The sequence below is a fragment of the Ursus americanus genome, chromosome X (genome assembly GCF_024610735.1).
Source record: "Ursus americanus isolate L20-20 chromosome X, mUrsAme1.1.p, whole genome shotgun sequence".
In the NCBI taxonomy this organism is placed as follows: Eukaryota; Metazoa; Chordata; class Mammalia; order Carnivora; family Ursidae; genus Ursus; species Ursus americanus.
In genome coordinates this window covers 44,838,857-44,865,781 of record NC_142164.1, presented here as the reverse complement: position 1 = coordinate 44,865,781, position 26,925 = coordinate 44,838,857, and the positions used below count along the sequence as shown (strand labels likewise).

At 43.2% G+C, this 26,925-nt stretch overlaps 3 protein-coding genes and 1 long non-coding RNA gene across 5 annotated transcripts; 2 read left to right on the top strand and 2 right to left on the bottom strand.

Moving 5' to 3' along the window:
• Window positions 1-36: 36 nt before the first annotated feature.
• On the top strand, window positions 37-2,763 carry RPL36A (ribosomal protein L36a). Its single transcript, XM_045799997.2, has 5 exons — window positions 37-147; window positions 544-649; window positions 841-908; window positions 2,212-2,334; window positions 2,617-2,763. The coding sequence occupies exons 1-5, from the start codon at window positions 37-39 to the stop codon at window positions 2,635-2,637; spliced, it is 429 nt and encodes a 142-aa protein (XP_045655953.2). The 3' UTR covers window positions 2,638-2,763.
• Window positions 1,702-12,221, bottom strand: GLA (galactosidase alpha). The gene is made up of 7 exons (XM_045800009.2): window positions 12,000-12,221; window positions 9,279-9,453; window positions 8,101-8,278; window positions 7,452-7,543; window positions 5,798-5,959; window positions 5,397-5,594; window positions 1,702-5,014 (listed from the first exon to the last, which is right to left on the bottom strand). Exons 1-7 carry the CDS (start codon window positions 12,191-12,193, stop codon window positions 4,751-4,753), a joined length of 1,263 nt encoding a protein of 420 aa, XP_045655965.1. The 5' UTR covers window positions 12,194-12,221; the 3' UTR covers window positions 1,702-4,750.
• Window positions 12,222-12,472: 251 nt separating this feature from the next.
• Window positions 12,473-18,641, top strand: HNRNPH2 (heterogeneous nuclear ribonucleoprotein H2). Of its 2 annotated transcripts, none has more exons than XM_045800007.2 (2): window positions 12,473-12,605; window positions 16,426-18,641. In XM_045800007.2, the coding sequence occupies exon 2, from the start codon at window positions 16,479-16,481 to the stop codon at window positions 17,826-17,828; it is 1,350 nt and encodes a 449-aa protein (XP_045655963.1). In that variant the 5' UTR covers window positions 12,473-12,605; window positions 16,426-16,478; the 3' UTR covers window positions 17,829-18,641. The 2 variants fall into 2 exon arrangements, with proteins under 2 accessions (XP_045655963.1, XP_045655964.1); XM_045800008.2 differs by having other exon boundaries at window positions 12,474-12,593.
• A 1,738-nt stretch (window positions 18,642-20,379) lies between these two features.
• Window positions 20,380-22,345, bottom strand: LOC148106904 (uncharacterized). The gene is made up of 3 exons (XR_015723403.1): window positions 21,917-22,345; window positions 21,365-21,444; window positions 20,380-20,755 (listed from the first exon to the last, which is right to left on the bottom strand). It is a non-coding gene; the product is annotated as an uncharacterized LOC148106904 (long non-coding RNA).
• Window positions 22,346-26,925: the final 4,580 nt, after the last annotated feature.

Genomic DNA, 26,925 nt, shown 5'->3' with positions numbered 1-26,925 from the left:
CCGCCGGAGGGCGGTGCTCACAGAGCCTTCGACTCTATGGTCATTCTCGCCGCCTCCCGTGAGCAAGAGCGACCAGAAACCTCCTATATACTTCCGTTTCCGGCCCGGCCTCTTTCTTTCCGTGCCGATAGCGCTCTCGCAAACATGGTAGGACCTTGGGGAGCGGGCCCGGTAACATCCAGTTTAATCTTTTCGCCTCCTTAGACGGAGGTCATCCCAGGCGGGCTCTAGGTCCACGGGTGGACTCGTGGTACCAAAGAAACCCAGTGATGTCGAGATCGACCTCGAAGGCACTGGGCTTCGGAGCCAGGAAATGAAGTGATGGGATCAAAGAGGTAGACTTAGTTGGGGGTGGAGGGAACACTCTCTCCACTTCGGGGCCCGGCGGAGGCCGCTGTACCACCTTCTAGTCGAGTGTTGTGTGCTAGCGAGGAGTCTGAGAGTCGAGCCCTCATGGGATGTCTTAGCTTCAGCTGGGTCTGTTGGGGCGTTGTGCAGTTGGTATTTAATAATGCTGCTTACCCTGAACTGTTTCTTTACTAGGTGAACGTTCCTAAAACCCGCCGGACTTTCTGCAAGAAGTGTGGCAAGCACCAACCCCACAAAGTGACACAGTACAAGAAAGGCAAAGATTCTCTTTATGCCCAGGGTAAGACGGTCTGAACGTAATTTGATTTCAATCATTCGGGAACTAGTATAATACATTAGCAGTCCCGCGCCTCCCCCAACCTGGGTTTTGTTATTTCTGCTGGAAAGATAAAACCTGTAAGACGACTTTTCCCTGTGGCGGTTATGATTTATTATCTTTGGTATACCGTAACAAATAACTTCATTCCCCAGGAAAGCGGCGTTATGACAGGAAGCAGAGTGGCTATGGTGGGCAGACTAAGCCGATTTTCCGGAAAAAGGTTAGTAGTAATTACTATCTGACGTGCTTCCCACTTACTGTGGTAAAGACCTTGCATTTTTCTCTAGCCCACACTGTACAGTGCAGGTGTGTGTTTTCATAGTTTCAGTGGAAACTCCCTTACCTGCAGTGACACGTCTAGTAGGCAGTGGAGCTGGGAGTGCAACCCGGGTCTGACTCTAGTCTACAGTCCTGCACTATCTCAGTGTTTTATTATTTTTGTCCTTCCCTTTTTGAAGAGGCAAACATCAAGTAAAGGGGAATGTACCCTGCCTTCCTATGGACTGAAGTTCGAGTACAGCAGTGAATCCTTTCCTTTGCCCTGTTCCCTGTTATACCCTAGTGAATCCTCAGCCCTTGCTTATAGCGAGAATTGCTCTTACTTTGCTTCTCAGTTCAGAAGCCTGCAGTCTGCTACTTACCTCATGACGTTTTAAAGCTCTTTAAAATCCTCATCTAGGCCTTCCACTGCTCTCCTGAATTCTCATTCAGGCCAGATGAGTTACTCTTCTGCCCTAGGTGATTGGCTACTCCTTAAAGTAGCCAGTGCCTGGAACAGCATTCCTGTGAACACAGCATTTCTTTTGGTGCTTTGCTCATTCAGCCTCATTCCAGAAAGTACTAAGGAATAACGTTAGTGTTCGTTTAGGTGCCGTAAATGGTTTGATCTCAAGGTGGTAAAGGGAATGCCAGATTGCCTTTCCACATTCAGCTAACTTGTTTAGAGGGTGGGGAGATTCTGCCTAGGCTTTGGCTTTTCTGAGAACTGCGAACGGGCAGAAGTAGAATTCTGATTATAGAAGTAGACTTAAAAAGTTTATTAGTGTACCTTGAGTTAAATACAGTCAAATGCACATAAATTGTAGACATAATTTTAGGTAGTCTCCAGAGAATTGATCTAAAGTAACAATTATTAACCCCATTTAATGAGAAATTTGTGTTTAGTTCATAGTTCCATGCACTTGGTTGACCCATTTTTGGTTATGGGGAGTACAACTATGTAGAGCTGGTGAAAGGCCACAAGCTCAGGGTGGTGTGATAAATGCCTATTTGATAAGAAGTTCTGTGGGATGTTTGATGGGAATGGAGAATTTGATGGCAATTAAGTATCCTACCTTTGCCATTAAATTTCCTATTAAATGCACTGATTTTTCACATTTCTGTTTTCTCCCTATAGTTAAAGTCAAATTGCCACAACTGTCATTCGCAAAGCTTCCCTTTAAGTAGTACTCAACCCAACAGTCCTGTTTTGAAGAAGGATTTTCTGCAGTAATTTATGAAGGGCTTGATCTCATTTTTTCCAGGCTAAAACTACAAAGAAGATCGTGCTGAGGCTTGAATGTGTCGAGCCCAACTGCAGATCTAAGAGAATGCTGGCTATTAAAAGATGCAAGCATTTTGAACTGGGAGGAGATAAGAAGAGAAAGGTATATCATTACGGGTGGAAGGTGCCATCTTTTCTATTGGGAGAGGTGAACATTTCTCCCCACTTACTGATGGTGGAATCAGGAACGGGGCAATACTCTTAAAATAACTAGATGCATAGCCGAAGGTAGAGGTTTTTGGTGTTGGTCTTGGCATGAGTAGTAGAGGGATAATGAGGAGACTTAAAAGGTGGTGATCCCTTGAAGGGGGATAGACCATGTACTTGAGGGAGTAGAGGTTCTTTGCAAAATAAAAAACTCACGTTTTTTTCTGTTCTGTTACAGGGCCAAGTGATCCAGTTCTAAGCCTCGTATTTTGTTACATTATGAAGACAGTAAAATCTTGAGGTTCCGTTCACTTCATTGGGTCGCAGTTGGTGTTGTAAGAGGGAAATAAACTAGTGCCATCAATAAAATTCCCCTTGTGAGGCAGTTTATGCCTGATGATTCTTCTGGGTACTTTGCTCATTTGGGATTGAATCTGAACTGGCTGAACTCACATCAAACATGGTGATTGTCCAGTTTGACACTTCAGTTACATGGGGTTTCATGGGATTCCTTTTGCTGTTAAGCAAGAGTTATTAGTTATCATGGGACATAACTAGAGTCCCATGGTAACTAACAATTATACATGCATAGTGAATGTAAAATTTACCAAGCAAAATAATTTCTCTCCTATAACCTTGCTACTTCATTTAATGAGGAATTTAGGCCCAGTTTTCTCTGCAGAGCATACTATATGTATTCTGTGTTCAGATTTAACTCTCCTAATTGACATATCCCCTCAGATTTCAAAGTAGACATAAATTCTCATGTTGAAATAACTGCAGAGGATATACTTCCTAGTGAATTAAGCTGCCTGGCAGAATTTAACAAGGATATCTGTCCATTTTTAAAGATGTCTAATCATGGCAAATTTTACATCCTTTTCCTCGTATGCTATTGTATACCTGATTCTTACTTTTCATACTTAAGCAGCAAAACTGGAGGTGAAGCATATAAGTGATACATTTTGGTAACCGGAAGTACGTCTCGGTGAGATGGAGCAGTTTTCTTCCAAATTGCCTTGTTTCTGTGGGTGATTGGGTTTGTGAGTTTTAGCAACTGATGATTACTCCTCCAGTTTTATTGAAAATAATTGGTAATCACCTGACAGGCAAAGGAATTGTTATGACATGCAGAGGGCCTTTGTATTTTGAGGGCCTTTTTTGCCCCTTGCTAATTTTGTGCTGTTGTGCGATCAGGATGGGTGAGCTGTGGCCTTGGGTTGTGTGGGAGATGGGTGATTGTGAAAGGGGCGAGGTGATGAGTTGGCTTGAAGCTTTGACTACAGATTGGTCCTCAGGCAAATCAATGGTAGGAAAAGGAGGGAATTCTAATGTCCAGAAATTCCTTGAAAATGATCCATTCCCCAGGGCGCCTGGGTGGCTCAGTCATTTAAGTGTCTGACTCTTGATTTTGGCTTAGGTCACGATCTCTGCGTTGTGAGATTGAACCCTACAACCCTATGGCTGGCTCTCTCCTGCACCACCCCCTAAAAAAAATGACCCATTCCACACAAACCCCAGTCTGAAGGTCATTGCCTCATCACATCCTGGAAAGGAGGCAGCTTAAAGGGGAGAGGGGAGGGTACTCTGGCCAGAGGTCTGCTATTCTGGCCAGAGATCATAAGGTATCAACTATTGCTGGTGAAAGTAAACCAACTGCATTTGTTGGATCTAGACTGCAAACCACCTTAGGATTTGGAAACCAGTGTGGTGTAGTGTTTCTTGACGAGATGGTTCCATAAAAATTCAGTAATGTGGCAACACAAGGTAATAGGTTGCCTCTGTAGGTTGTTCCTGCTGGGGTATTTTTTGCCCTTCATTTAAAGTAGTTTTGTTTTTATCTTCCTTTGGGCTAAGATTGTACCTAAGTAGTGCCATCCAAGCACCTCAGTAGGCAGTCATTTAAGGGTTAAAAGTCTGGGCTGAAATCTTGGCTGCGGTTTGTAGTGGGTAAGTTACCTGCCTCGGTTGTTGGTGAGGCTTCAAATGGCTCAATATACTTCATACATCTAGAACAGTGCCTGGCATATACTAAAGTGCCCAATAAATCACAGGTATTATTTCTTATCAATTTGTTTCAAAAGCTTTTCCCCAAAATGTTGTCTAAAGATCCCTCTGGAAGTTTTTATAAAGCTCCACTGTGGAAAATTTTATTGGACAGGACAGCTAAAGTGGGAATGGAAGAAAAGGGAGACGTAGGGGAGTCACTTTGGCAACAAAATACACATTTTTTCTTTCTGAAGTAGAGGCATAAACTCAGGACCCTGCGATAAAGACCTGAGCTGAGATCAAGAGTCGGACGCTTAATGTAACCGATGAGCCACAGGGGCCACAACGAAGTACACGTTTTAAAGAAGGCTTTTGAGTGTAGTCTAGGTTGCTGCCAGCCGAAGTAAAACAGTGCCTGTGGGATTTATCTTAGTTTTTAAATCTGAAGTCCACTGATAAAACCCAAGCTTTTTCTTCTCAGGCAGGAGCTGTGTGATCATGCAGTCAGGAATACAGGCCAACCCCTGACCCAAGGAAGCAATAGAGATGGTATGAAAACGAGGTCCACCGATCTCCTGCAGGTTTACCATAGCCACAGCCCAGGCTAAGTCCGAGAGTGGGCGTTCCCACACCTCAATGTTGTCTTCCTGAAAAGTAAGCCAAGAAAATAGGTGATAGCTTGGTAACTAGCAAGAAGCTGCCTTATTGGTAGTGGCATTCAGTATTATTGTCAGAACTACTGAGCACTTCCGGGAAAAATTAAAATCCTACAGCACACTTTAGAAGTAAAGTAATGGTTAGCAAAAAAGGAGCCTCATTACTGATTATAATATGAAGACTGAAAGTAAATATTCTCAAAAGACAAGTGCACATCCTCTTAACGTAACAGATTTAAGCCCAGGACAATGGTGGTACTTGGGCATAAAGCCATTCCATCTTAAACATTTGGATGAACTATAAACTAAAAGGCAAAAGAGGAACTGTTCCCAGCCAATTCTATTTTCTCCCATAGGACATTACTTACTGTACCTTTCTAAGCCGGTACCCCTGCTTGCCCAAGGGGTCCTGGTTGATGGCAATTACATCCTTATCCTGAAGGAGGGCTTTGGCTTGAGGGCTGATGTGTCGGAGGTCATTGGACATGAGTAACGGAGCGGCCATGATAGCCCACAGGGCCATCTGAGTTACCTGCTGGTCCCAGCTGAGGCCAAAGTTACCAATCACTAACTGGGACAAAGAAGAGCAAGAATTTAAGTGAAAAAAGGAAACACTTTTAAAGTTGCCTAGACATACAGAAGCCACTTTCTATGGCACCCTGCTCTGAGTATTCTCGGGTAAGGCCTGCTTCCAGGAATGTTGCCTTCTGATTTACCTTGAAAAATCAATTAGGAAACAGGCCCACTGCAGGGGCTTGAACAAGGAGGGCTTACCATATCTGGGTCATTCCAACCCCCTGGTCCTGCGACATCAACAATTCTCTTCTGGTTAGAAGATGTCCAGGCCAAGATACTCTTTACACTTTGCCAAGAATCATAAACATCCTCAAAATTTCTCCAGTGATTGCAGTACTGTCGGATTTCTGTGTAATTGGGCTGTGAAAACAAACATAACTCTTCTATTTACTTTCTACTGACATTCTTGCAAGATGAAAACAGTCAAGTTTAAAGGAGGCACGTGTAGCCTCTTTAGCGTACAGATTAAAGGTCTCTGAGAGCTAAATCCCTATTATAGAATTTCATTGTAAGAAGTCTGCTTCAGAAGTAGGCCATTAACTTAAAATTTCTCCTTAAAATGGCTTTAACACTTTATGCTGGAAATTTGCCAAATGGTAACTAAGTATGGGGGTTATGGAAGATTTTGATTTTTTTTCACAACTTACTGTATTTTCACACTTTCCTAAAATGGACACGTATCACTTCTGTAAACAGAAATAACTAAAATGATCTTTCTAAGTAAAAAAAGCTGCAAAATTACATAGGACTTGCAGGCATAGGATAAGGCAATCTAAATCCTAGGCACATAATTTGTTAATGGAACGAATACAAGTCTGAGATAGGGAGGTAGAGTATCAGAGGTTTACGATGTTGAGAAAGAGGGGAGAGTATTCTGCAGAGATTAGAAGGGAAGAACAGGAATTCATTCTATAAGTAATTATTCAACACTTACCACAAGCTAGGGATATAGTGATAAAGTCAGACAAGGTCCCTGCCTTCCTGGAGCTTACATTCTAGTGGGGGAGACAGACAATAAGCCAGTCAACAAATAATTCCACACAGTGCTAAGCTCTTACCAGGAAATTCAGCAGCTCGATGTGATAAAGAATAAATGGATACAGTGCTATTTTAGAGGAGAAGAGCTGTCTGAATATGTGGCATTTGGTTTGGGACTTCAATGTTAAGAAGGAGCCAGCCATTTAAAAATCTTGGAGGAAGAATGTACCAGGCAGAGAACAAAACGCAAGTGTAAAGTCCCTGAGGCAGCAGCAGGCTTGTGTGCTTGAGGGACAGAAAGAAAACCCAGTGCAGTCATGGAAAGAGTGAGGGGAGGTTGGAGGCAGGCCAGGACCTGAGATCAGTGGGGTGTGATTTTATTCCAAATGCAATGGGAAGCCAATTAAGGCTTTTTTTTCAGCAGGGGAGTGATAGGATTTACATTTTAACAAGATCACTGCGGTGCTCCTTGGAAAACGGATGGCAGGACAGTGGAAGCAGACCAGACTGATGGTGCAGTCAGGGCGGAGATGGTGGTGGCGTGGAAGATCAGGGTGGATGCAACAGAGATGGAAAGAAGTGGGCTGATTCAGGATGTGTTTTGTAGATAGTACTGATAGGATTGCTGGTGGACAGGCTGTGAACTGTGCGACAAAGGGAAGATTCAAAGATGACTGATTTCCCAGGTGAGGGTAGCTTAGAATCCAATTACAGCAGTGGAGAGGGTGAGAAGTGGTTGGATCCTGAGAGAGATGGTAGGATAAGCCTGTTAAGTAAGGTTGGACTTTGAAGGAGACCCTTCTGTCTTCTTTGTTCTCAAGTTCTGAAAATCTATCAGCAAGGCTCTGTTGGGAGTCTGTGCTCACTAGCTCACCTTACGAAAAGGCCACATATAAAGGGGCCACTCACAGGAATACACAATGCTTCTGCCAGTCCTGTTCAGGGCCAAGGACATACGCTTATAACCTGTATGAGAAAACAATGGGTAAAATAAGGGAAAGAAGGGAACTTCCAGCTGGTGCTGTGTATTTTAAAAAAAGGCTGCCAGGAAGGGCCATGGTTATATTTTAAACCAGCAGCAGAGACAGGTGGCTGCTCTGTGATTAAATTGTGTTTAGTCCCTCCCAGACTGCTGGGATTATTCTCAGGAGGTAGTGTGGGATGGTGCATATACTGACAAAAGGCAGGAATGAAGATGTTCTTTTCTCTGGGACTGACATTCCAGATGCTTTCCCAAATGCTCTTATGGAAAGTTACAATTACTATTTGTAATGAACTCGGAGCCCTCTTGAATGAAACGTGCACATTATTAGCCATGATTAGGCATGCATGGATTTTACATGCATGCATGAATGAATGCATGGACAAACTGAAAGAAAAGAAGAGGTAGGAGCTCTGACAATATTGAGAATAATTATTTCCAGTATTGTGACTGAGCCTTTAAAATGTGGAGGTGAGCTCTTTGGAATGCTCCACTTACCCTGGCCTCCAAGTTTCTCCCTTTGCTCAGGGCTAAATCATACCTTTTTCTAAATGTTCCACACTGTCACAGTAACAACCATCAAATTTTAGCAGATCAACTCCCCAGTCAGCAAAGGTCTTGGCATCAATGTCGTAGTGTCCAAAACTCCCAGGGAAGCCTGCACAGGTTTTATTTCCAACATCTGCATAAATTCCTAGCTTCAGTCCTTTGCTATGGACCTGAAATGAGAGAAAAGGATCACCACAATAGAAGGGCAATCATGAAGTAGAGAGAACCATTCTAGGCTCGGGGCACAGATAAGTATATTTCACTAGGTATCAAGGGCTTCTTTTTTCACAAACCCCCAAAATTATCCAGTTGAGTTAGCTGGGAGACAAAGTCTCTATCTAATGCTGCAGAGTTCAAACTATATATGTAAGCTACGATACAGAACTAAAGGGAAAGCTATCACTCTCATCTTTTTCTGGTGGGATCCTAAAAGTTGCCTTTCCATGGCAATGATACAATTATCTGGACAAAGACTCTCACCATGACCATACCTTAGGCTCTTCTGTGCCCTCTTCTCAAGTAGGCCTCACGTTATTTCAGCAAGAATCCTGCTAAGTCATCTCCCTACCCCTGATATCTGATCAAGTTCCTCATCCCCTGCCCTTCATGTCTAACTCCTTGGCCTGCCTGCCTTTAGCAAGAATCCTCTTGCCCTTGATGTCTCCTCTTGGTAATTTTCCATCCACTGACCCCCTGAAGTCCGCTCATTGACTATAAAACCCCACTTGTCTTTGTTGTCTTTGAAATTGATCTTGGCTCTGTGTCCTATTGCAGTAGTACTGAATACATCTGTCTTCATTGTCTTTAACTAGTGTCCAGCTCTATTACCCTTAATTTCCAGAATATATTCCTGCTATCTTCTACTTTATACTACAATTGTAATAACTGCTCAAAGCATATGGAAATATATGAACACATGTCAAGAACCAACTTCCCTTTTCCTTCTAGAGAATTCAGGGGTTTCGGCAAAAGGAGAACTTCTCCAGGACAGGCCTCAAGAGCTATTGCAAAACAAGGATCTGCTGATGGAATGACAATTCTACCTGATAAGCCTTACAATTTGATATTCAGATAAAAGCAGCTATTTTACTTTCTCAGTTTTTCTGAATAAGCTTCAGTACAAAAGTGCGTACAGTCTCCTGAATGAAAGAGAAATATCTATAAACTCACATAATCAGCAAGGCCTCGGATCCCACTAGGAAAGCGTTTCGGGTCTGCCTGAAGTCTGCCATTTGAATCTCTCTCAGGAGCCATCCAACAGTCATCAATGCAGAGGTACTCATAACCTACATCCTTCCAGCCATCCGACTCCATGAGTTCTGCCATCTGCATGAAGAGCTTCTCACTGTAAGAGAAATTCCAAAAATCGTTGTCATTCATTAAACAAATGGTAAGGCATCTTGGGGTTTTGCAAGTTTTTTCAACCCAGTTACTACCCAGTTCCGTAGTAATCAGTGCAAAGTAAAATGGACTGGGTCCTTTTTTTACTCCCCCCTGCCTGAATACTTCCACCCTAAGAACCTCACACAATGAGGCATGAGAAATACATGAAATTGAAAAGGTAATTAGAACTAAGAAGAAAGTTCTGTAAAGTAAGAAACTACAAAGTTACTATAATCAATAGCTTCCTTAGATATCAACAATAACCTGTTTGAAAAAAAAAAAGATACCATTCACAAGAGCAACTAAAAACACAACAGAAAAACTAAAATACGTAGAGATAAATTTAAGGCATGGACAGGATCCATAGGAATGTTCCCAAATGATTTCAGTAAATGGAGAGACGTTATTTTGCTCTGGGATAAGAAAACTCAATATTAAAACACACCTTTATACATTTTTAAAATAAGCTCCACGCCCAGTGTGGAGTCCAACGCAGGGCTTGAACTCACGCACTGAGATTAAGACCTGAGCTGAGATCAAGAGTAGGATGCTTAATCCTACTGAGCCACCCAGGCATGTTTTATACATTTAATAAAACCCTGAATAGACCCCAAAAGGACTTTTTAAGGAAGTTGGCAACATGATTCAAAATTTCACCTGAGAGGTAAAACACATGAACATTTTACGAAAGATAAATGAAGCTGGTACAGTACCAGTAGCATTAGAATACACAAATCAATGGAATTAAAGAGAAAGTTCCAAAAGAGATCCTTCCAGCCATCTGGTACCATGGAATCTAGTATATACATATTTTTTTAAAAGATTTTATTTATTTTTTTGAGAGATAGCGCAAGCAAGCATGCATGCATGAGTGGGGGTGGAGGGAGGGGCAGACGGAGAGGGAGAAGCAGCCTCCCCACTGAGCAGGAGACCCCAGGACCCGGGGATTGTGACCTGAGCCAAAGGCAGATGCTTAACCAACTGAGCCATCCAGGTGCCCCAGGAATTTAGTAATATATTAAATGTGGCATTCCTTATAGGAAAATAAAGTGCAGGTGGGTTAACGATTTAAATATTTAAAAAATCCATAAAAATACTCTAGAAAATGTAGGTGACTATATTATCTTCAGGTAGGTAAAGACTTTCTCAACATGATGTCAGGGCCAGAAATCATAAAAACCAACATAAGCTGGAACGACCATATTTATAATATATGACAGACCATACACACATACACACACAACCCCAAAACCAAACCCAAAACATTTCAACTAAAAAATAATTAAGTGGAAATAAAAACATCAGACAGGCAAAGTTTTAAAAGAATGACAAAAATGCAGTGGTAGCCAGGGTGTGGGGAAATAGACATTCTCATACACTGTTCTTGGGAATGTGCATTTGTAAACCTTTTGGGGAGGATATGTAACAAAATAGTTCGATATGTAACCTACCTTTGGATCCGGTAATTACACTTCTAAGGAAAGAATATTATGATGTACAAGGATGGTTAACACAGCTTCACAATAATAATAAAAAAAACTGAAGAGCTTGAATAGCTATGGACAGGAGATTGCTTAAATAAATTATATACATATAATTTGCATTTATGAAGCGTTTATTCTGTGCCAGGAAAACTTTATTTTCATTATACTCTACTACCTACATTTTTTGCAATGGTCATGCATTAGTTTTATTATCAGCTATAAAAATAAGCCAACCACCATTTAGAAAAAAAGGAAAAGACAAAAAGAAATATGTGATGCAAACTACATTCAGCATCCCAGCATTAAGCCACCATAGCTTTGAACTGTGTCTGTGAGGATCTGTGATTCATCTCCATTTATTTTGTGCACCAAAGCCAAGAGAGGTTATTTTTGGGGTCCGGGAATGCTCAAAAAATTTTCCATATAAATTAATGGTAATTACTTCTTCACTTTAAGCCATTTCCTCTTATGGAACACTCAACTTTTGGACAGCGGGGGAATCCTTTATAAAGTTCCTCCAGGTCAACCTTCGAGCCAGATGCCACACTCAAGGGCGAGGGGGTGGGCATATAGAGACTCCACGGTTCTTCTAAACTCCCTCCAGTTACAGCCAAGGAACCGCTGACCCAAAAAGCAGAAGCAATAGCACGTGTCTTAGTCCTCTGTCTCTCCTACTCACCCCAGCTATGGTCACTACCAAGGCCTGGCAGACATAGGCAGAACAGCAGTTCACAAGAAGGGTCTGAACAGAACTGGATGGTGAATGGATGAAGTCCCTAGTTGGGTGATCCGGCACAGACAGACGGAGCAGCAGGGGCTGCTGACCCAACTCCTACCGAAGTAGGGATCACGCCGGAGAAAGCTAGGGCTAGTTCCCAACCAGGGCCGTTTGCTGGGCATAAAAATGCAGAAGCAGTAGGGGACCCCTCCCTCAGGCTCAAATGTTCCCTCTGCGACCCTCTATTCCCTCAAACAGAGACAGACACACAGGCGAACGCAAGGGGGTACTCAGTATCTCCTATACCTGATACAGGAATCCGGCTCTTCTTGGCAGTCAAGGTTGCACATGAAGCGCTCCCAGTGCAGCCAGCCCATGGTAGGGGTTATCGCCAAGCCATTGTCCAGGGCCCTGGCCCCAGGAAAGCTCCAGAGAACCACGGCCAGGAAGCGAAGCGCCAGCAGGAAGCCCTGCTGCTGCACTCTGCTTTTCAGCTTCATCTCCGCCGTAAAGCAGTACGGATTTCCACCGGTAATCTGGGCTTTTAAGTTTAACTTTAGAGGCGGACCAATCACCGGTGAGTTATTAAATGATGACGATATTGTTTCTCAGGCAACTGGGACGGTTATCCCCAGAGGCGGACCAATGATCAGTCACGTAAAACGCACCGCAGCCAATCACGCTCTTCCATTCTTGATATTGGCCCGCCCTGTTTCCGTACCAGAAGGAAGTGCGGCACTTTAGAGATCCCGAGTCTAAGCCGAGAGTTGCTCACGTGACCGAGATCTCACATGACGTAGGTGATCACGTGATCAGTCGCTTACGTGAGCAGAAGTAGTTCTGGTCGTCGTCTACCGTCTCGCTATAGCCGTTTGAGGGAAGAAGGAGGAAAATTATCCGGTATCGTTAGAGGTTGGTGTGTGGGTGGGAACTGGGGGCCCGAGGGTGGTGATGATAAAGACCAAAGCAGGATCCGCGGGCCGCCTCCGCCTTTTCCGTTCCCTGCTTTCCCCTCCCCCGCTCCCCCTCCCCCCCATCTCAGTGCCGGGAAGCCGCCTTTGCTGCGCCTGGTGGGGAAATGGTGGACGTTCGTGACTGTATGTGTTTTTGTATATCTGTCTGTCTGGGCGGGTCTCAGGGGACCTTTAAGAGAAACTTTAAGGTGAAAACGCTTGAAAACCACGTCCCTGGATTAGGAAAAACAAATATTGAGACCAGTGGCCGGAGTGCTGGTCCATCCATTCAGGCACTTAGTCCCCACTGATTGTCTGTAGGGGGAGGCACCAAGTGAATTATATCTGTAGAGTCACATCTAGGCAAATGCTGCGTGCCTGACAGAGGCGCTCAAATGTTTTAACTGAATTGAATATTTAAATAACGTGTATTTTTCTACTTAATGACAGTCTACATGTTCAGTTTTGAACATTCAAAAAATAACAGTAAGCTATAAATTTAAAAAAAAATACATGTAATTCATCACCGGGAGATAGCTACTCAGCATTTTGGTATCTAACACACATATAAATACACAATTTCTTAACCCAAATGGAATCCTGGTTCCTACTTCAGCAACTTAGTCCTGGGGGCCTTTCTAGGAGATACAGTAATGAAGTAGAATCTCCCTGCCACTATAGAGGGGATGTTAATTTCTGGAGTGCTACAGGGACATGGAATGGGATTGGTCATCCAAGAGATAAGGCATGCAAAAAACTAGTCCATAAATCTGTCACTCAAACCTGAAGATGGTTTATAGGGAGACTGTTATTTGCAGATGCAGTGTGCCAGGCATATAACAGGCAATTAATAAATGTTTGTTGAATCCTCAGTGTAGTTTTATGGCATTTACTACACTTTGTACTTTCTTTCCAAGAGGCCCAGTGTTTCCAGACCATGTCAGATAAGCCATGCACATATACAAAATTAGAAAACTTTATAAAAGCAAACATATAAATGGATGTTTTTGCTGAAATAAAATTAATCCGTACAATTAAGAATGCACAAGAAATTGAAAAAATAACATTGAAAAAGCCAGAAGCCTGCCACTCAGAGCAATCACTATTAACATTTGCTGCATTCCCCATGTATATATATTTTTCTAACATTTTGTTCCATTTACGGTGATTTTTAAAAATTAAAACTACTACAAAGTATATTGGGTAAAAAGTGAAGATCCACACTCTACCCTCCAGTTCCTGTTTTCTCAGAACACAAATTTGTATTATGTGCTCTCAGATCTTCTTTGCATTTACATACATATATATTTTCATGCTTATATTTTAAAATAAGTAGGATCATATGCATATTTTATTAAACAACATTTTGGAAATCTTCCTAGCTCAGGGCTGATCTTTTTTCTTAACAGCTGCATAGGATTCCTTTTTAAGGATAAAGTATATTGTAATTCATTCAGCCATTCCCCTATTGATGAATAGTTAGGTTTCTAATTTTCAGCCATTACTAACAGTGCAATAGCAGTGAACATTTGTATTTCTGTTGACCAGGTTCCTGGAAGGAATTTTAGTAGGGTCAAAGGATATGTGAATATATATATATATATATATATATATATTTTTTTTTTTTTTACGTAGTTGAGATTATAAAGCAGCTGTGATCTTGGTTCATAAGATTATAGCATATGTAGTTACTCATGTTATTAAATATTTGTATAATTTTAAAATTAAGTGTGTAATATTCTTAAAATACCTTTGGAAGACTATATAGCTCTATAAATCTTGAATTTCAGGTCATCTCTTTAGGGCACATAATCTGAAATGGATTTACTGTATCAGAAGGCGTGATACATGTTTCCAAATTGCTTTCCAGAAATAACTGTATTTCACTCCTCTAGGAGTGTTCAAGAACCCCGAATATTAGCATTGTCTTATCCTCTCTGTTTAATTTTTACTGTCTTGGTGGGTGAAAAATGTTGATGAATTCTGGTTTTAACTTCGATTTCTGATGATTGATAAGGTTTGAACATTTCTCAGACACCTGTCCCGTATCCTAACATCTGTATCCCCCCATATTTAATCTGTTAACAAGTCCCGCAGAGTCCACTGCTTTGAATGCGTAGAGCACATCTTCCCTATCTTTTTTGTTTTTTATTTTATATTTTTTAAGATTTTGTTTATTTGAGAGAGAGTGTGCCTGCGCACAAGCGGGGGAAGGGACAGAAGGAGAGGGAGCAGACTCCCCAATGAGCAGAGAGGCAGAGAGTCCTGCTCGGGGTTCCATCCCAGGATCCTGAGGTCATGACCTGAGCTCAAGGCAGCCACTTAACCCACTGAGCCACCCAGGCGCTCTCCTTTCTTTTTTAAAACTAGGGTTGCCTTGGGGCGCCTGAGTGGCTCAGGTGGTTAAGCCTCTGCCTTTGGCTCCTGTGAAGATTCCAGGGTGCTTGCTCAGCTGGAAGCCTGCTTCTCCTTCTCCCTCTGCCTGCCGCTCCCTCTGCTTGTACTTGCGCGCGCTCTCTCTCTGTCAAATAAGATCTTAAAAAACAAACAAACAAACAAAAAAACTGCTGTTGCCTTAGGTGAATCCCTTATGCCTGCTTCAAAGTGACTGGGTTTCTAGCTGATCTTGCTGGTGTCATACCAACCCCCTCTGTTTGAGTTCCACACTGTTGCCAGGGTGATCTATTATTTGAAAGGGCTGTGATTACATCACTTCCCTCCCCTCACTCCCCTGCCCACTTCCCTCTCCTCACTCCCTTACCCACTCCCCTACCCTCACTCCCCTACCCTCACTCCCTTGTTTAAAACCCTTAGAAGGCCCTTAGCGTGTTTGTCTATCAAGTAAGGTCTTTGGGATCTTATGTCTACCTTGCCGGCCTTATCTCTCACCGTGCCTCGTCCTAGTTTATGCTCCATCTGTAATTTTTAAAATTTACTTTTGGATCCTTGAACTGGTGAATCTGTTTTATTTAACAATTCTGTGTCAACTGTTAGAATTGACCAACTAGTCCCTCTTTTATACCACCTTTTCACCCTGCCCAGAATTTTGTCATAGCGGGGATAATGTTTATTTGCCCTTTTGCCTTTAGTAAAGATGTATAATGCCCCTGTAGGACCATAAACCCTTTCTGGACTTACTGATCTTGTATCCTAAAGCCAAGTACTGGACTTGGCAGCTGAAAAATATAAAAGGAATCTGTGAATTATCCATAATGTCTTTTTTCCACTTATTTCTTAGGCCTTAATGTTTCCCTGATTTTATTAATTGGCATGCGTTCTTTATATAGTAAGGATATTAATGTATTGGTGTAAGTATCTTCTCAAGTGTGTTGTCTTTAAATTCTGTTTAATCTTACCTTTGATGTAATGAAGTTTTTCATTTTTATGTAATCAGGGATAGCCATCTTGTATTTGTTCACATCTTCCAGTGATTTTGTTGCTGTTAATTTTTTATGCCTTTTATGTTCTGACTGTGATGTTAATATATGTTCAGTGTAGAAAACTTAGAACATACAGAAATGTCCAAAGAAGATATTCCTTTAATCAAAAAGTTCCAATAATCCTACTGGCCAGAAATAACTACTATTATTGGTATCCAACACGTAATAGATATTGAGTAAATGGTGGCCGGGTGAATGAATTAAAAATTTGGTGTAGTCTTATTATTTATATGAATGTTTTAGAAAAGAGCTATCCATGTGAGTTTTATTAGTTTGCTTTTTTTCTCTTACTATATTGTGAACATTTTTCCATGACAGTAGTCTTCTAATTTTTTTCAGCTACACCGAAATCACATTGAGCCAAGCTTGCCACCAAGAGCCCAACAGTCACCATGATGCTGAGCACAGAAGGCAGGGAGGGGTTCGTGGTGAAGGTCAGGGGCCTGCCCTGGTCCTGCTCAGCTGATGAAGTGATGCGCTTCTTTTCTGATTGTAAAATCCAAAATGGTACATCAGGTATTCGTTTCATCTACACCAGAGAAGGCAGACCAAGTGGTGAAGCATTTGTCGAACTTGAATCCGAAGATGAAGTGAAATTGGCTTTGAAGAAGGACAGAGAAACCATGGGACACAGATACGTTGAAGTTTTCAAGTCCAACAGTGTTGAAATGGATTGGGTGTTGAAGCATACAGGTCCGAATAGTCCCGATACTGCCAACGATGGCTTCGTCCGCCTTAGAGGACTCCCATTTGGCTGTAGCAAGGAAGAGATTGTTCAGTTCTTTTCCGGGTTGGAGATTGTGCCAAATGGGATGACGCTGCCGGTGGACTTTCAGGGGCGGAGCACAGGGGAGGCGTTTGTGCAGTTTGCTTCACAGGAGATAGCTGAAAAGGCCTTAAAGAAACACAAGGAAAGAATAGGGCACAGGTACATTGAAATCTTCAAGAGTAGCCGAGCTGAAGTCCGAACCCACTACGACCCCCCTCGAAAGCTCATGGCTATGCAGCGGCCAGGTCCCTATGATAGGCCAGGGGCGGGCAGAGGGTATAATAGCATTGGCAGAGGGGCAGGGTTTGAGAGGATGAGGCGTGGTGCCTATGGTGGAGGGTACGGAGGCTATGATGACTATGGTGGCTATAATGATGGATATGGCTTTGGGTCTGATAGATTCGGAAGAGACCTCAATTACTGTTTTTCAGGAATGTCTGATCATAGATATGGAGATGGTGGGTCCAGTTTCCAGAGCACCACAGGGCACTGTGTACACATGAGGGGATTACCTTACAGAGCCACTGAGAATGATATTTACAATTTTTTCTCACCTCTTAACCCCATGAGAGTGCACATTGAAATTGGACCCGATGGCCGAGTTACTGGTGAGGCAGATGTTGAATTTGCTACCCATGAAGATGCCGTGGCAGCAATGGCAAAAGACAAAGCTAATATGCAACACAGATATGTGGAGCTCTTCTTGAATTCTACTGCAGGAACAAGTGGGGGCGCATATGATCACAGCTATGTAGAACTCTTTTTGAATTCTACAGCAGGGGCAAGTGGCGGTGCTTATGGTAGTCAAATGATGGGAGGGATGGGCTTATCCAACCAGTCTAGTTACGGGGGTCCTGCTAGTCAGCAGCTGAGTGGTGGCTACGGAGGTGGTTACGGTGGTCAGAGCAGTATGAGTGGATACGACCAAGTTCTGCAGGAAAACTCCAGTGACTACCAGTCAAACCTCGCTTAGGTGAAGGAACAGTAAACCCCTATTACAGAATAAAAGCTCTGCATTTATGGGAGTTGTAGAATGAGAGCGATGTCTAGTATATCCAGTATGATTGGTAAATGGGAAATATCATTGATTCTGATCACTCTTGGTCAGCTTTCTCTTTCTTTCTTTTCTTTCTTTCTTTCTTTCTTTCTTTCCTTTTTTTAAAGAAAACAAAAATTAAGTTTAACAGTTTTGCATTACAGGCTTGTGATTCATGCTTACTGTAAAGTGGAAGTCAAGGTTTTACAACTTCAAGCTCAGTAATTTCGAACAATGAAACATTCATCTAGGGTATAATAACAACGTTCGGTATTGACCATAACTGTTAAAACAATTTTCAGCTTTCCTCAAGGTAGTTATGTTGTAGGAGTGTACCTAAGCAGTAAGCGTATTTAGGTTAAAGCAGTTTCACTTATGTTAAATGTTGCTCTTATACCACAATACATTGAAAACTTTGGATGCATGTTGAGAAACATGCTTTTCTGTAATACAAATATAGGAGCTGTGTCTACGATTCAAAGTGAAAACATTTGGCATGTTTGTTAATTCTAGCTTTTTGGTTTAATATCCTGTAAGGCACGTGAGTGTACACTTTTACTTTTTTTTTTTTTTTTAAAGATCTGGGACAATTTTGAGATGTAATACCAATACCTTAGGAGTTTGGTCATGTCGTTTGTATGAGATTCTGAGGCTTTGATTTAAATCTTTCCTTGTATTGTGATTTCCATTAGATGTATTGTACTAAGTGAAACTTGTTAAATAAATCTTCCTTTTAAAAACTGGAAAAAATCTTGTACAGCGTGATTTGTTTTAATGTTCTAGCATACGAACCATTTCTTTTTTTATTATTATTATTATGTTCAATTAGCTAACATGCAGTACATCATTAGTTTTTGATGTAGCGTTCATCGATTCATTAGTTGCCTATAACACCCGGTGCGCATCACCAGGTTACCCCAGCCCCCCACCTCCTCCCTTCGGTAACCCTCAGTTTGTTTCCCGGAGTCCAAAGTCCCTCATGGTTTGTCTCCCTCTCTCACTCCTTCCCATTCATATGAACCATTTATTTGTCTATTAGAGCGCGTGCGCAAGCACAAGCAGGGGGAGAGGCAGGCAGAGGGAGAAGCAGACTCCCTGCTGAGTAGGGGGCCCGAAGCGGGACTGCATCCCAGGACCCCTCTGATCGTGACCCTAGCAGAAGGCAGATGCTTAACAGACTGAGCCATTCAGGCACCCCGAACCATTTCTTTGATTACAAGTCCTCTGCCCTTGAAATTTAAATTGTTTTTAATTTTTAAGTTTTTATAAACGCATTAGTATCTTTATACATACATTGTTGCATATATCATTATTTCTAAACTATATGCCTAGAAGTGGAATTGCTGAGTCAAAGTTACCCACATTTTTAAGGCTTTCGATTTACATTATCAGAAAGATAATGTATGGTACTTTGTGTTTGCACCAGGGGTGTATGCCAGCCCCCCCCCGCCTCCTCAGTGATGCATACTATTCTTGATCTTGGCTAATTTGTTAGTTGAAAAATGGTATCCCATTGCTATTTTAATTTGTTTCTTTAATTAATATTGAGGTGGAGTAATTTCTGTTTCTAAACTACTCATCTCCACGTCCACAGGACTATCGAGCTACTCTGGAGACTAGACTTCATCAAGACAGCATTCTCCCAAAGCCAAGAAGTAAAAGCAAATACATCACCTTCCTTTCGTTTAATCATAAATGGAAGATCTAAGGCACTTTTATATGTTTTAAAAAAGAAATAAACCTGTGTTATTATATAAATAATTCGGTCTCCTCCGTGAATTTATTAATAGTCTCTAAACAGCCTTTAGCGTTTTTCAGGGCAGTTAAAGCTTGTTCTTAACCACTGGTTCTCAAACTTTAGTGAGCCCCAGAATCATCTGCAGGGCTTGTAAAAACATTGGTTACTGGGCCTCACTCCTAGAGTTTCTGAAGTTCGGTAATTCTGGGTTTGTGTTTAAGAATCTGCTGATGCTCTTGGTCCCAATGACAACATTCTGTGGCCCAGCCCTCTCTAATAACTAAAGGCCCAGAATAGCAGCGTTAAGAGGCAATTTCCTTCGTGATTCCTGATTGCCTCCCCTACATTCCTGTGACAAGTAATTTAAACTTTATGTTAAAGTACAGGTTGCATATGATTATTTACAATATCTTGCACCTCCCAGGAAGACTTCAAACGCCTGTGACACCAGGGGTTATCTTACATTTCTGCATACGTAGTTGCCATTAACAATTATACCTGTCAATGACTTTCAGGCCCGGATGCCCTCAGGTCACCACCAGCTGCACCTGACTTCTACAAGTCGGTTTTGTGGATCTCCTGATCAGCCAGGAAATGGATTGTTATCTTTGGCTTTGCTTATAGCTTGGGGCCCAGAGAGATGCTCTGAGAGGGGAAGCAAATACCAAATTGGTATTACCTGACTCAATTTTATTCAAGGACACTTTTTATTGAGTATCATTTCTAGTAAATCATTCACACTGAGGGTACAGTGAGAGGTGCTCTGAGATTCTTTAATGACTTCTAATTTCTGTCACAGCTGCCAAGAGAGCAAGAAATCTGTTTTGACTCATGTCATACTGAGCCAGTCATTACCTTGCCCTCCTAAGCTCCTTCAGGAAGACTTTCTCAGGGAGTTCACAAGTAGGTGTTTTTGCTTTCTACGCCGCTCAGTTAATTTTCCAGAACGTTCTCTAAGTATGAGCACAGATTCTCCAGGTAGCCACTAGATGTCACCAAATGCCAGGAAAGGATTGGCTGAGACCTGTGCTCAAAGGTGTTTTCAGTTTCTTGCTGGGTAAGAACTCCCAAGCACTTAGGGAAGCGGTCAAAAGAGAGAGACCCAGGAGAAGGTTCGCAGTCAGCACTAGAGGTGTGGAAAGGGACAGAAGTACCTGTCAGCAGCAGCACAGATGTACACACACACACACACCTCTAACTCTCTCAAATCTAACACCCTAACACTACCCAGGAGAGTTTGCTGGGAGGTAAAGTGGGAAACCTACCCATAGCTCCCCAACCACCAAGCCAGGGAATTCATCGCAGAGTATAACCTGTGAGCTACCTGGCTGAAAGGCCCAGGCTGAAAGTTTGCAGCCACAACAATCATGGCCTAAGGGGGTCTCCGCTGATGGCTGATGCCAGTGGTTTTCAGAGTGCGCTTCCTGGATCAGCAGCCTGGCCTGGAACTCGTGAGAAATGCAGTCTCGGGTCCCTCCCAGACAGACTGAATCAGAAAGTCTGGGGGTGAGGCCCCCTATCTGTGTTTTAACACGCCCGGCAGGTGCTTCTGATTGCACAGAACCATTGGCTAATGTAGGCATCCCGCTAGTCACCCATTCATTTCTTTCTGCGTTCATTCACCCAACCGTAAAGGAGGTCACTAAACCAGAGACAATCTTATCTGTGAGCAGGGCGCAGCTTCTGTATCTTCCCCTCCCAAACTGGTATGAAAATGCGCTGCAAATTCACTTACAAATCAAGGTTCTTTTTCCTCGGGGAGAATTCCCAAGTTGTCAGCAAAAAGGGAGATTTTTCCAAGATGGGCCTCGAGGGCTGTTGAGAGAACAGATTGCCGCTGATGAAATGAAATTCCACTCACCGCACCTGACACTTAGCTGGGAGGGTCACAGGGGCCATTTCACAACCTGCTCTCGCAGTGACCATACTTCAGTCTTGTGAATGCAGAGCAGTCATGTCGGTGGGGTCACCAGGTGAGCTCGGTCCAGGGCCCCATGCGAAGGGTTAGCCTGTGCTTGGGGCCTGCCTGTGGGAGGCCGCCTCCCGCTGGCAGCGATCTGCAGGGACAGTGCTCAGAACGCACCTCCCGCCAGTATCTGAGAATGACTGTAACTTATTCAGTAATTATTTTGTGGACTATTTACCTTTTCCAGTGCTCTGTCTGACCAGGATACTAATTAACACATCTACCTGCATATTGTAAGGACCCTTTTCCAAAGTCCTTTTTCTCACTCCAGCCCTCCCTCTTCCTGCCCCCAATTCTTTGCACGGGGCTTGTTTCTCTTACACGCGGGACTGTTGCACGTCAAGCCATCCCCACTGTAGAGATGCGGAAATTGAGTCTCGGGCAGGGTGAAAATCAATCTTGTGTTTGGGAAAGAAGCAGAACGCTGGATGGGGAGAAGGAAATGATGTCTAACGAGGGAAAGAGGGCATGGCTCAGACCCGAATGGTATGGCATAAGAGTAGCCACGTCCTGGGACCTGCGTGGTGAGCGTGGCGGGAACCAGCGCTGGGTCCAGCTCCTCCTCCCTCGCTCCTCAGCCCGCAGTCCCCTTTCCCTGCTGCCAGCCCACCGAGAGGCAAGGAAAGGGTCGAGGGTGGGGGTGAGGCTTAGGAGGGCGGAAAGAGAGTTTGATAAAATTCGAATCCTTCCTTTCCCCTCCGGGTTTCCGGAGACCCTCCATCCACGCCCCCCACCCCCACCCCCTGTGTATTTTCGTTTTTCCGTAAAAGGGATAGGGGAGCGGCCGCTGGGGTAATGGCGGCCTGCAGGGCGGGGACCGGTGAGGGGGCAGAGGGGGAGTGGTTAGCGCTGCTTGGGGGTGGGAAACAGACGGGAGTCGGGGGGGAGGGGGGAAGGCCGGACTGTTAAGGCTGGTCCGGGAACGCGCTCCCCCTTCCAGGCCCCTCTCACTTCTTTGGGTCCAGCTGGGTGCTGCTAGCGGGAGGCCGAGGCCGAACCGGGTGACGGGGCAGGGAAGGAACAGCCTCGGGCACCCCTTCCGTGGGTTAACCCTGGTCTGTTCCCTGGGGAGTGGTGCTTCTTGCGCTCGGAGCTCCTCTGCCCCAGGGCAGCCTAGAGAGCAGGCGGGAGTTAGCCTCTGGTGGGCTGCGGGAAGCCACTTTTCCCTACGGGGATCCTCCCCTTGCTGGGCGCACGGTAGGCGCTCAGTACATGCTGATTTCAGTTGAGTGTTGATTCAACTGTTCTTGAAACGCTCATTGCCGACTGGATCGTGGACAAATAGCCCGCCAACTGTCACAACATCATATTGGAACTTTAAAAAGTTCTGAAAACAAGTTGCTTCTTTTGTTTATTTCTCAACTCATAGTATTTTGCTATGGGGGGGGGAGGGAAGGTTTCCTCTGCAGCAAAGCCTTAAAATACCCTATGTCTTCCTTGAAACTTCCTCCCACTCATCAGTTCACACCAATTTCTCTTTTCTTAAATCTTTTTGAGCGAATAATCAGGCTGCACAGTTGTTACTTGGTGATTCTCAAATTATTTCAGGTGTGGCCGTTTTGATTTTTGCTTGGCGGGTTAGGCTGTAGCTTTTTTTTAAGTTCTTTTTTAAAAAGATTTTATTTATTTATTTGACAGAGAGAGAGCACAACCAGGGGGAGTGGCAGGCAGAGGGAGAGGGAAAAGCAGGCTCCCCACCGAGCAGGACCCTGGGATCATGACCTGAGCCAAAGGCAGAGGCTTAACACTTAACCACTGGAGCCACCCAGGCACCCCTAGGCTGTAGCTTTTATCTTTAGGCAAATAGGAGGGTCTTCAAAAGTTCCTATGCAGTGGGAACAGGGGGGCTTGACTGCAAATGGGCATGAAGGTCTTTCGGAGATAATGAAAATGTCCTCAACTCAGATTGTGAAGGCTTGCACAACTCTAAATTTACTAAAACCATTGAATTGTAGACTTAAAACGGGTGAACTTTGTGAATATAAATTATACCTAGAAGAAACTTTAAATGCCAATGGAGTAATAAGAATAGTGGAGATATGATATACCTTGTGGGGAGATTAGTGGGAAAGGTAGGTTATAGTGCTAAAAAAAAATACAGTGGCCTAAAGGAAATGACAGATTTACATAGGTTTTTCTAACACCTTGTTTCATGTAGGCCTTATCCTAGAGCCCTGTCCTGGGATTTAATCCGTGATGCTTAGTTCAGTTTTAGCGAGAATTTTGCTAAGTCATCTCGCTACCCTTGATATCTGATCACTTTGGCCTGCCGTTAGCAAGAATCCCCCTCCCCTTTACGTGTCTTAGTAATTTCCTATCCACTGACTCACTCTGTTTCCTGGCTACAAATCCCCACTTGTACTTGTTGTATTCAGAATTGAGCCCACTTCTGTACTGAAGTCTCTTTTCCCCCTTCGCAATAGTACTGAATAAAATCTGTCTTTGCCACCTTTAACTAGTGTCTGATTCTGTTTTTCTTTCACAGAAGGCACTCTCAGTGCTTCTGGTAGTATATATATATGTCTGGCCTGCTGGGGAGGGGAGGGCAATTCTTTTTTAAAAGGCCACCTAAAAGTGCCTACCCACCCATTTGTTCACAAGATACTTGCGGAAGGCCTTCTTATTGCCAGGCACTGTGCTGGGTGCTGAGGAAACAGATGTGAGCAAAAATCATCTACATGGCCTGTTTTCTCATGGTGCTCACAATCTAGAGGGCAAGCCAAATAGCATCCAAATACCCACACAAGTGTGCACTTGCATTAAGAGCAAGTGGTGGGGAAGAAGGTTTAAGACCATGTGTTCAGAGATAGCGTGGTGAGTAAAAGAGACTGAAAGAATGCCAGTGTGTTTGGAGTTCAAGAGACAGTGGGAGAGCAGCATTATGGGAAATGAGACTGTGCCAGGATGCAGGGGTCAGGGCATACAGGACCTTGGAAAGCCAGCTTATACCATTTCATCTATATCCTAAGAGCCATTGGAAGCCCCATGGGGTGCAGGTAATGAATCAGATTTGTCTTTTGAAAATATCACCTTGGCTACAGTGTGGACAAAGGAGTGGGAAGGGCTCAGAATGTACTGAGAAGTCCCATTAAGAACCATTGCAACAATCTAGAGTAGAGGTGATGGTAAGCTCAACTGGGGTAGGTAGTCTTGGTTTAAATGGAGAGAATAGGTATATTTGAGAATTACTTGGGACATAAAAATCCATGAACCTCGGGGAGATTGGAATTGGGAATGAGGGAAAGTGAGAAGTCAAGGATGACTTCCCAGTTTCTGGCTTGTACAACTGGATGTTTGGGGGTATTGATCAGAGAAACTAGTAAGTTGAAGGATGAAGTTTGTGAGTTTGGTCGTAGATATGTTGTGTTGCAGATACCTTTGAGAACACCAGGAGAGCCATATCCATAGCTCAGTGGATGGATCTGGAACTCAGAAGAGGAATCCAACCTGGAGACATAAATTGCATATGGGTGGTGATTGAAGCCTTGTGTGTAGATAACATTGTCCAGGTCAGAGAGTATGAGAGGAAGAATGTAGGAGAGCGTAGGATAGAAAGTAGCCTTGAGAAATTCCGGGATTTAATGTGGAGTAGAGGAGGATCAGCCTGCAAAGAAGACAGGGAAGGAGCAGGCAGAGAGCTTTAAAAGAATGTTAGGAAGAACCCATGTCATTGAAGGCAAAGGAAGAGACTGTTTCCAGAAATAGGGAGTAGACTGTCAACAGAGTCTGTTGGTGCTGAAGGGTCAAATAAGATGCAGAGTGCTAAGCATGTGTTGTATTTAGAAATATGGAGGTCATTGGGAACCTTACCCAGATCTATTTTCCTAGAGTGACAGGGCAGACATCTAGATTGGGATGGATTGAAATGTGGTTAGTAGAGAGGGAAAGGCAAGAAAATAGAAACAAAGAGTATAGGCAACTATTTGAAGCAATTTGGCTGAGAAGGGCATGGAAATGTCAGGGTAGTCATAAGATTGGGATTAGAAGTCCAGAGAAGCCTTTTTATTTAAACAAGGAGAAATTTTGCAGATGTGTCAAGTTTATAATGAAGATTCTGCTGGGAGTTGCATGGTTGAAAATACACAGAGGAGAGGAGGGATAAATTATAGGGTACATTTGCTGAGAAAGAGGAGGGTCTGGGACCAAAAGCACAGGTGGAGGATGTAGTGTTCGTAGGAGAAGAGAATATATCTGTCTAAACTGAGCAACGGCTGACAGGATGTCGGCTGGTGTCAGACATTTGGTGTTAGGGAGATGAAGGCACTCCCTTCTGAAGGCCCCCCCTACTATTATTTCTGCCAATGAGAGTGTGGTCATCTGCCTGTAGAGAGCATAGAAGAAAAGGAGGAGGCATTGGAAGTTTGAAGAGAATGGAGAAGGTTTAATCAGTTGTAAGGGTGAGAGTGTGTTGACCAGAGAAATGTAGAAAGAACATGGAGCAATGTTGATGGCCCATCTCATTCAGGTTGTTGATAGCAAATTTATCATGAATCAAGCTTTACTTGTTCTAAGTGCTTTTCCAAGTGTCCCAGTGTTTTATCTTACTTAATCCTCAAGGCAGCCCCATAAGGTAGGTATTAGTATTCCTCCCTTTTCAGAGATGATGAAATGGAGATACAGCAAAATGATGTCAATTGTTTAGTCAAAGAGCTCAGGTTGGAGCCAGGTATCAAACCAGATAGTCTGTCTCCGAACCCATGTCTTAAGCACTACACTAAGATAGGTCCCCAAAATAGGTCCTGATCACACCTTACTATTGCTAAATATAGATCTATGCAATCATATTTAATGACTGCACTGTGTTCCATTGTATGGATATAGCACATGTTAGGGTGTGATATACACATTTTTCTCTTAATAGGCACAAGCTCGGTTTCCAAGACAGGAAGGAACTGTGTTGTGTGTTCCTTTACCCCCACTGCCATGTAGTAAGAAGGCTCAGGAAGGCTGGCAGAGAACATGTTTCTTTGTTTTTGTGAGGGTTTTTTGTTTTTACTTTCTGCGCCTGATTAGAGGCTCCACTCAAACTAATCATCACAGTATATTGAGCCCTGATTGTCTCATAGAGGAAGACTCCATGGATTTGTAAATTGGCTTTATGCTTGACAGTCTGCTCAGTTAATTTTCGAGAAATTCTCCAACTATGATTCTGCATTCTCAAGCCAGCCAATAGTTGACACTCAATTCCAGAAAGAAGATGGCTTATTTGAGGCCGACTTACAGGAGTAATCTCCCCTCTTTCTGCTTTGCTGGATTTTTCCAATTTTCTATAGGGAGTATATGTAGCTTTCATTTTGTGGGGGAAAATGAAGTTAACTTGCCTAAATCGA

Bases quoted from the DNA above. Each gene is read 5' to 3' on its own strand.
- RPL36A (XM_045799997.2), top strand. From the start codon at position 37: ATGGTCATTCTCGCCGCCTCCCGTGAGCAAGAGCGACCAGAAACCTCC. The intron at 650-840 runs GTAAGACGGTCT...TTCATTCCCCAG, and splicing joins AGATTCTCTTTATGCCCAGG to GAAAGCGGCGTTATGACAGG. The intron at 2,335-2,616 runs GTATATCATTAC...GTTCTGTTACAG, and splicing joins GAGGAGATAAGAAGAGAAAG to GGCCAAGTGATCCAGTTCTA.
- GLA (XM_045800009.2), bottom strand. From the start codon at position 12,193: ATGAAGCTGAAAAGCAGAGTGCAGCAGCAGGGCTTCCTGCTGGCGCTT. The intron at 9,454-11,999 runs GTATAGGAGATA...TTTCTCTTACAG, and splicing joins GAGCCGGATTCCTGTATCAG to TGAGAAGCTCTTCATGCAGA. The intron at 7,544-8,100 runs GTATGATTTAGC...TTTCTCATACAG, and splicing joins TGTGGAACATTTAGAAAAAG to GTTATAAGCGTATGTCCTTG.
- HNRNPH2 (XM_045800007.2), top strand. From the start codon at position 16,479: ATGATGCTGAGCACAGAAGGCAGGGAGGGGTTCGTGGTGAAGGTCAGG.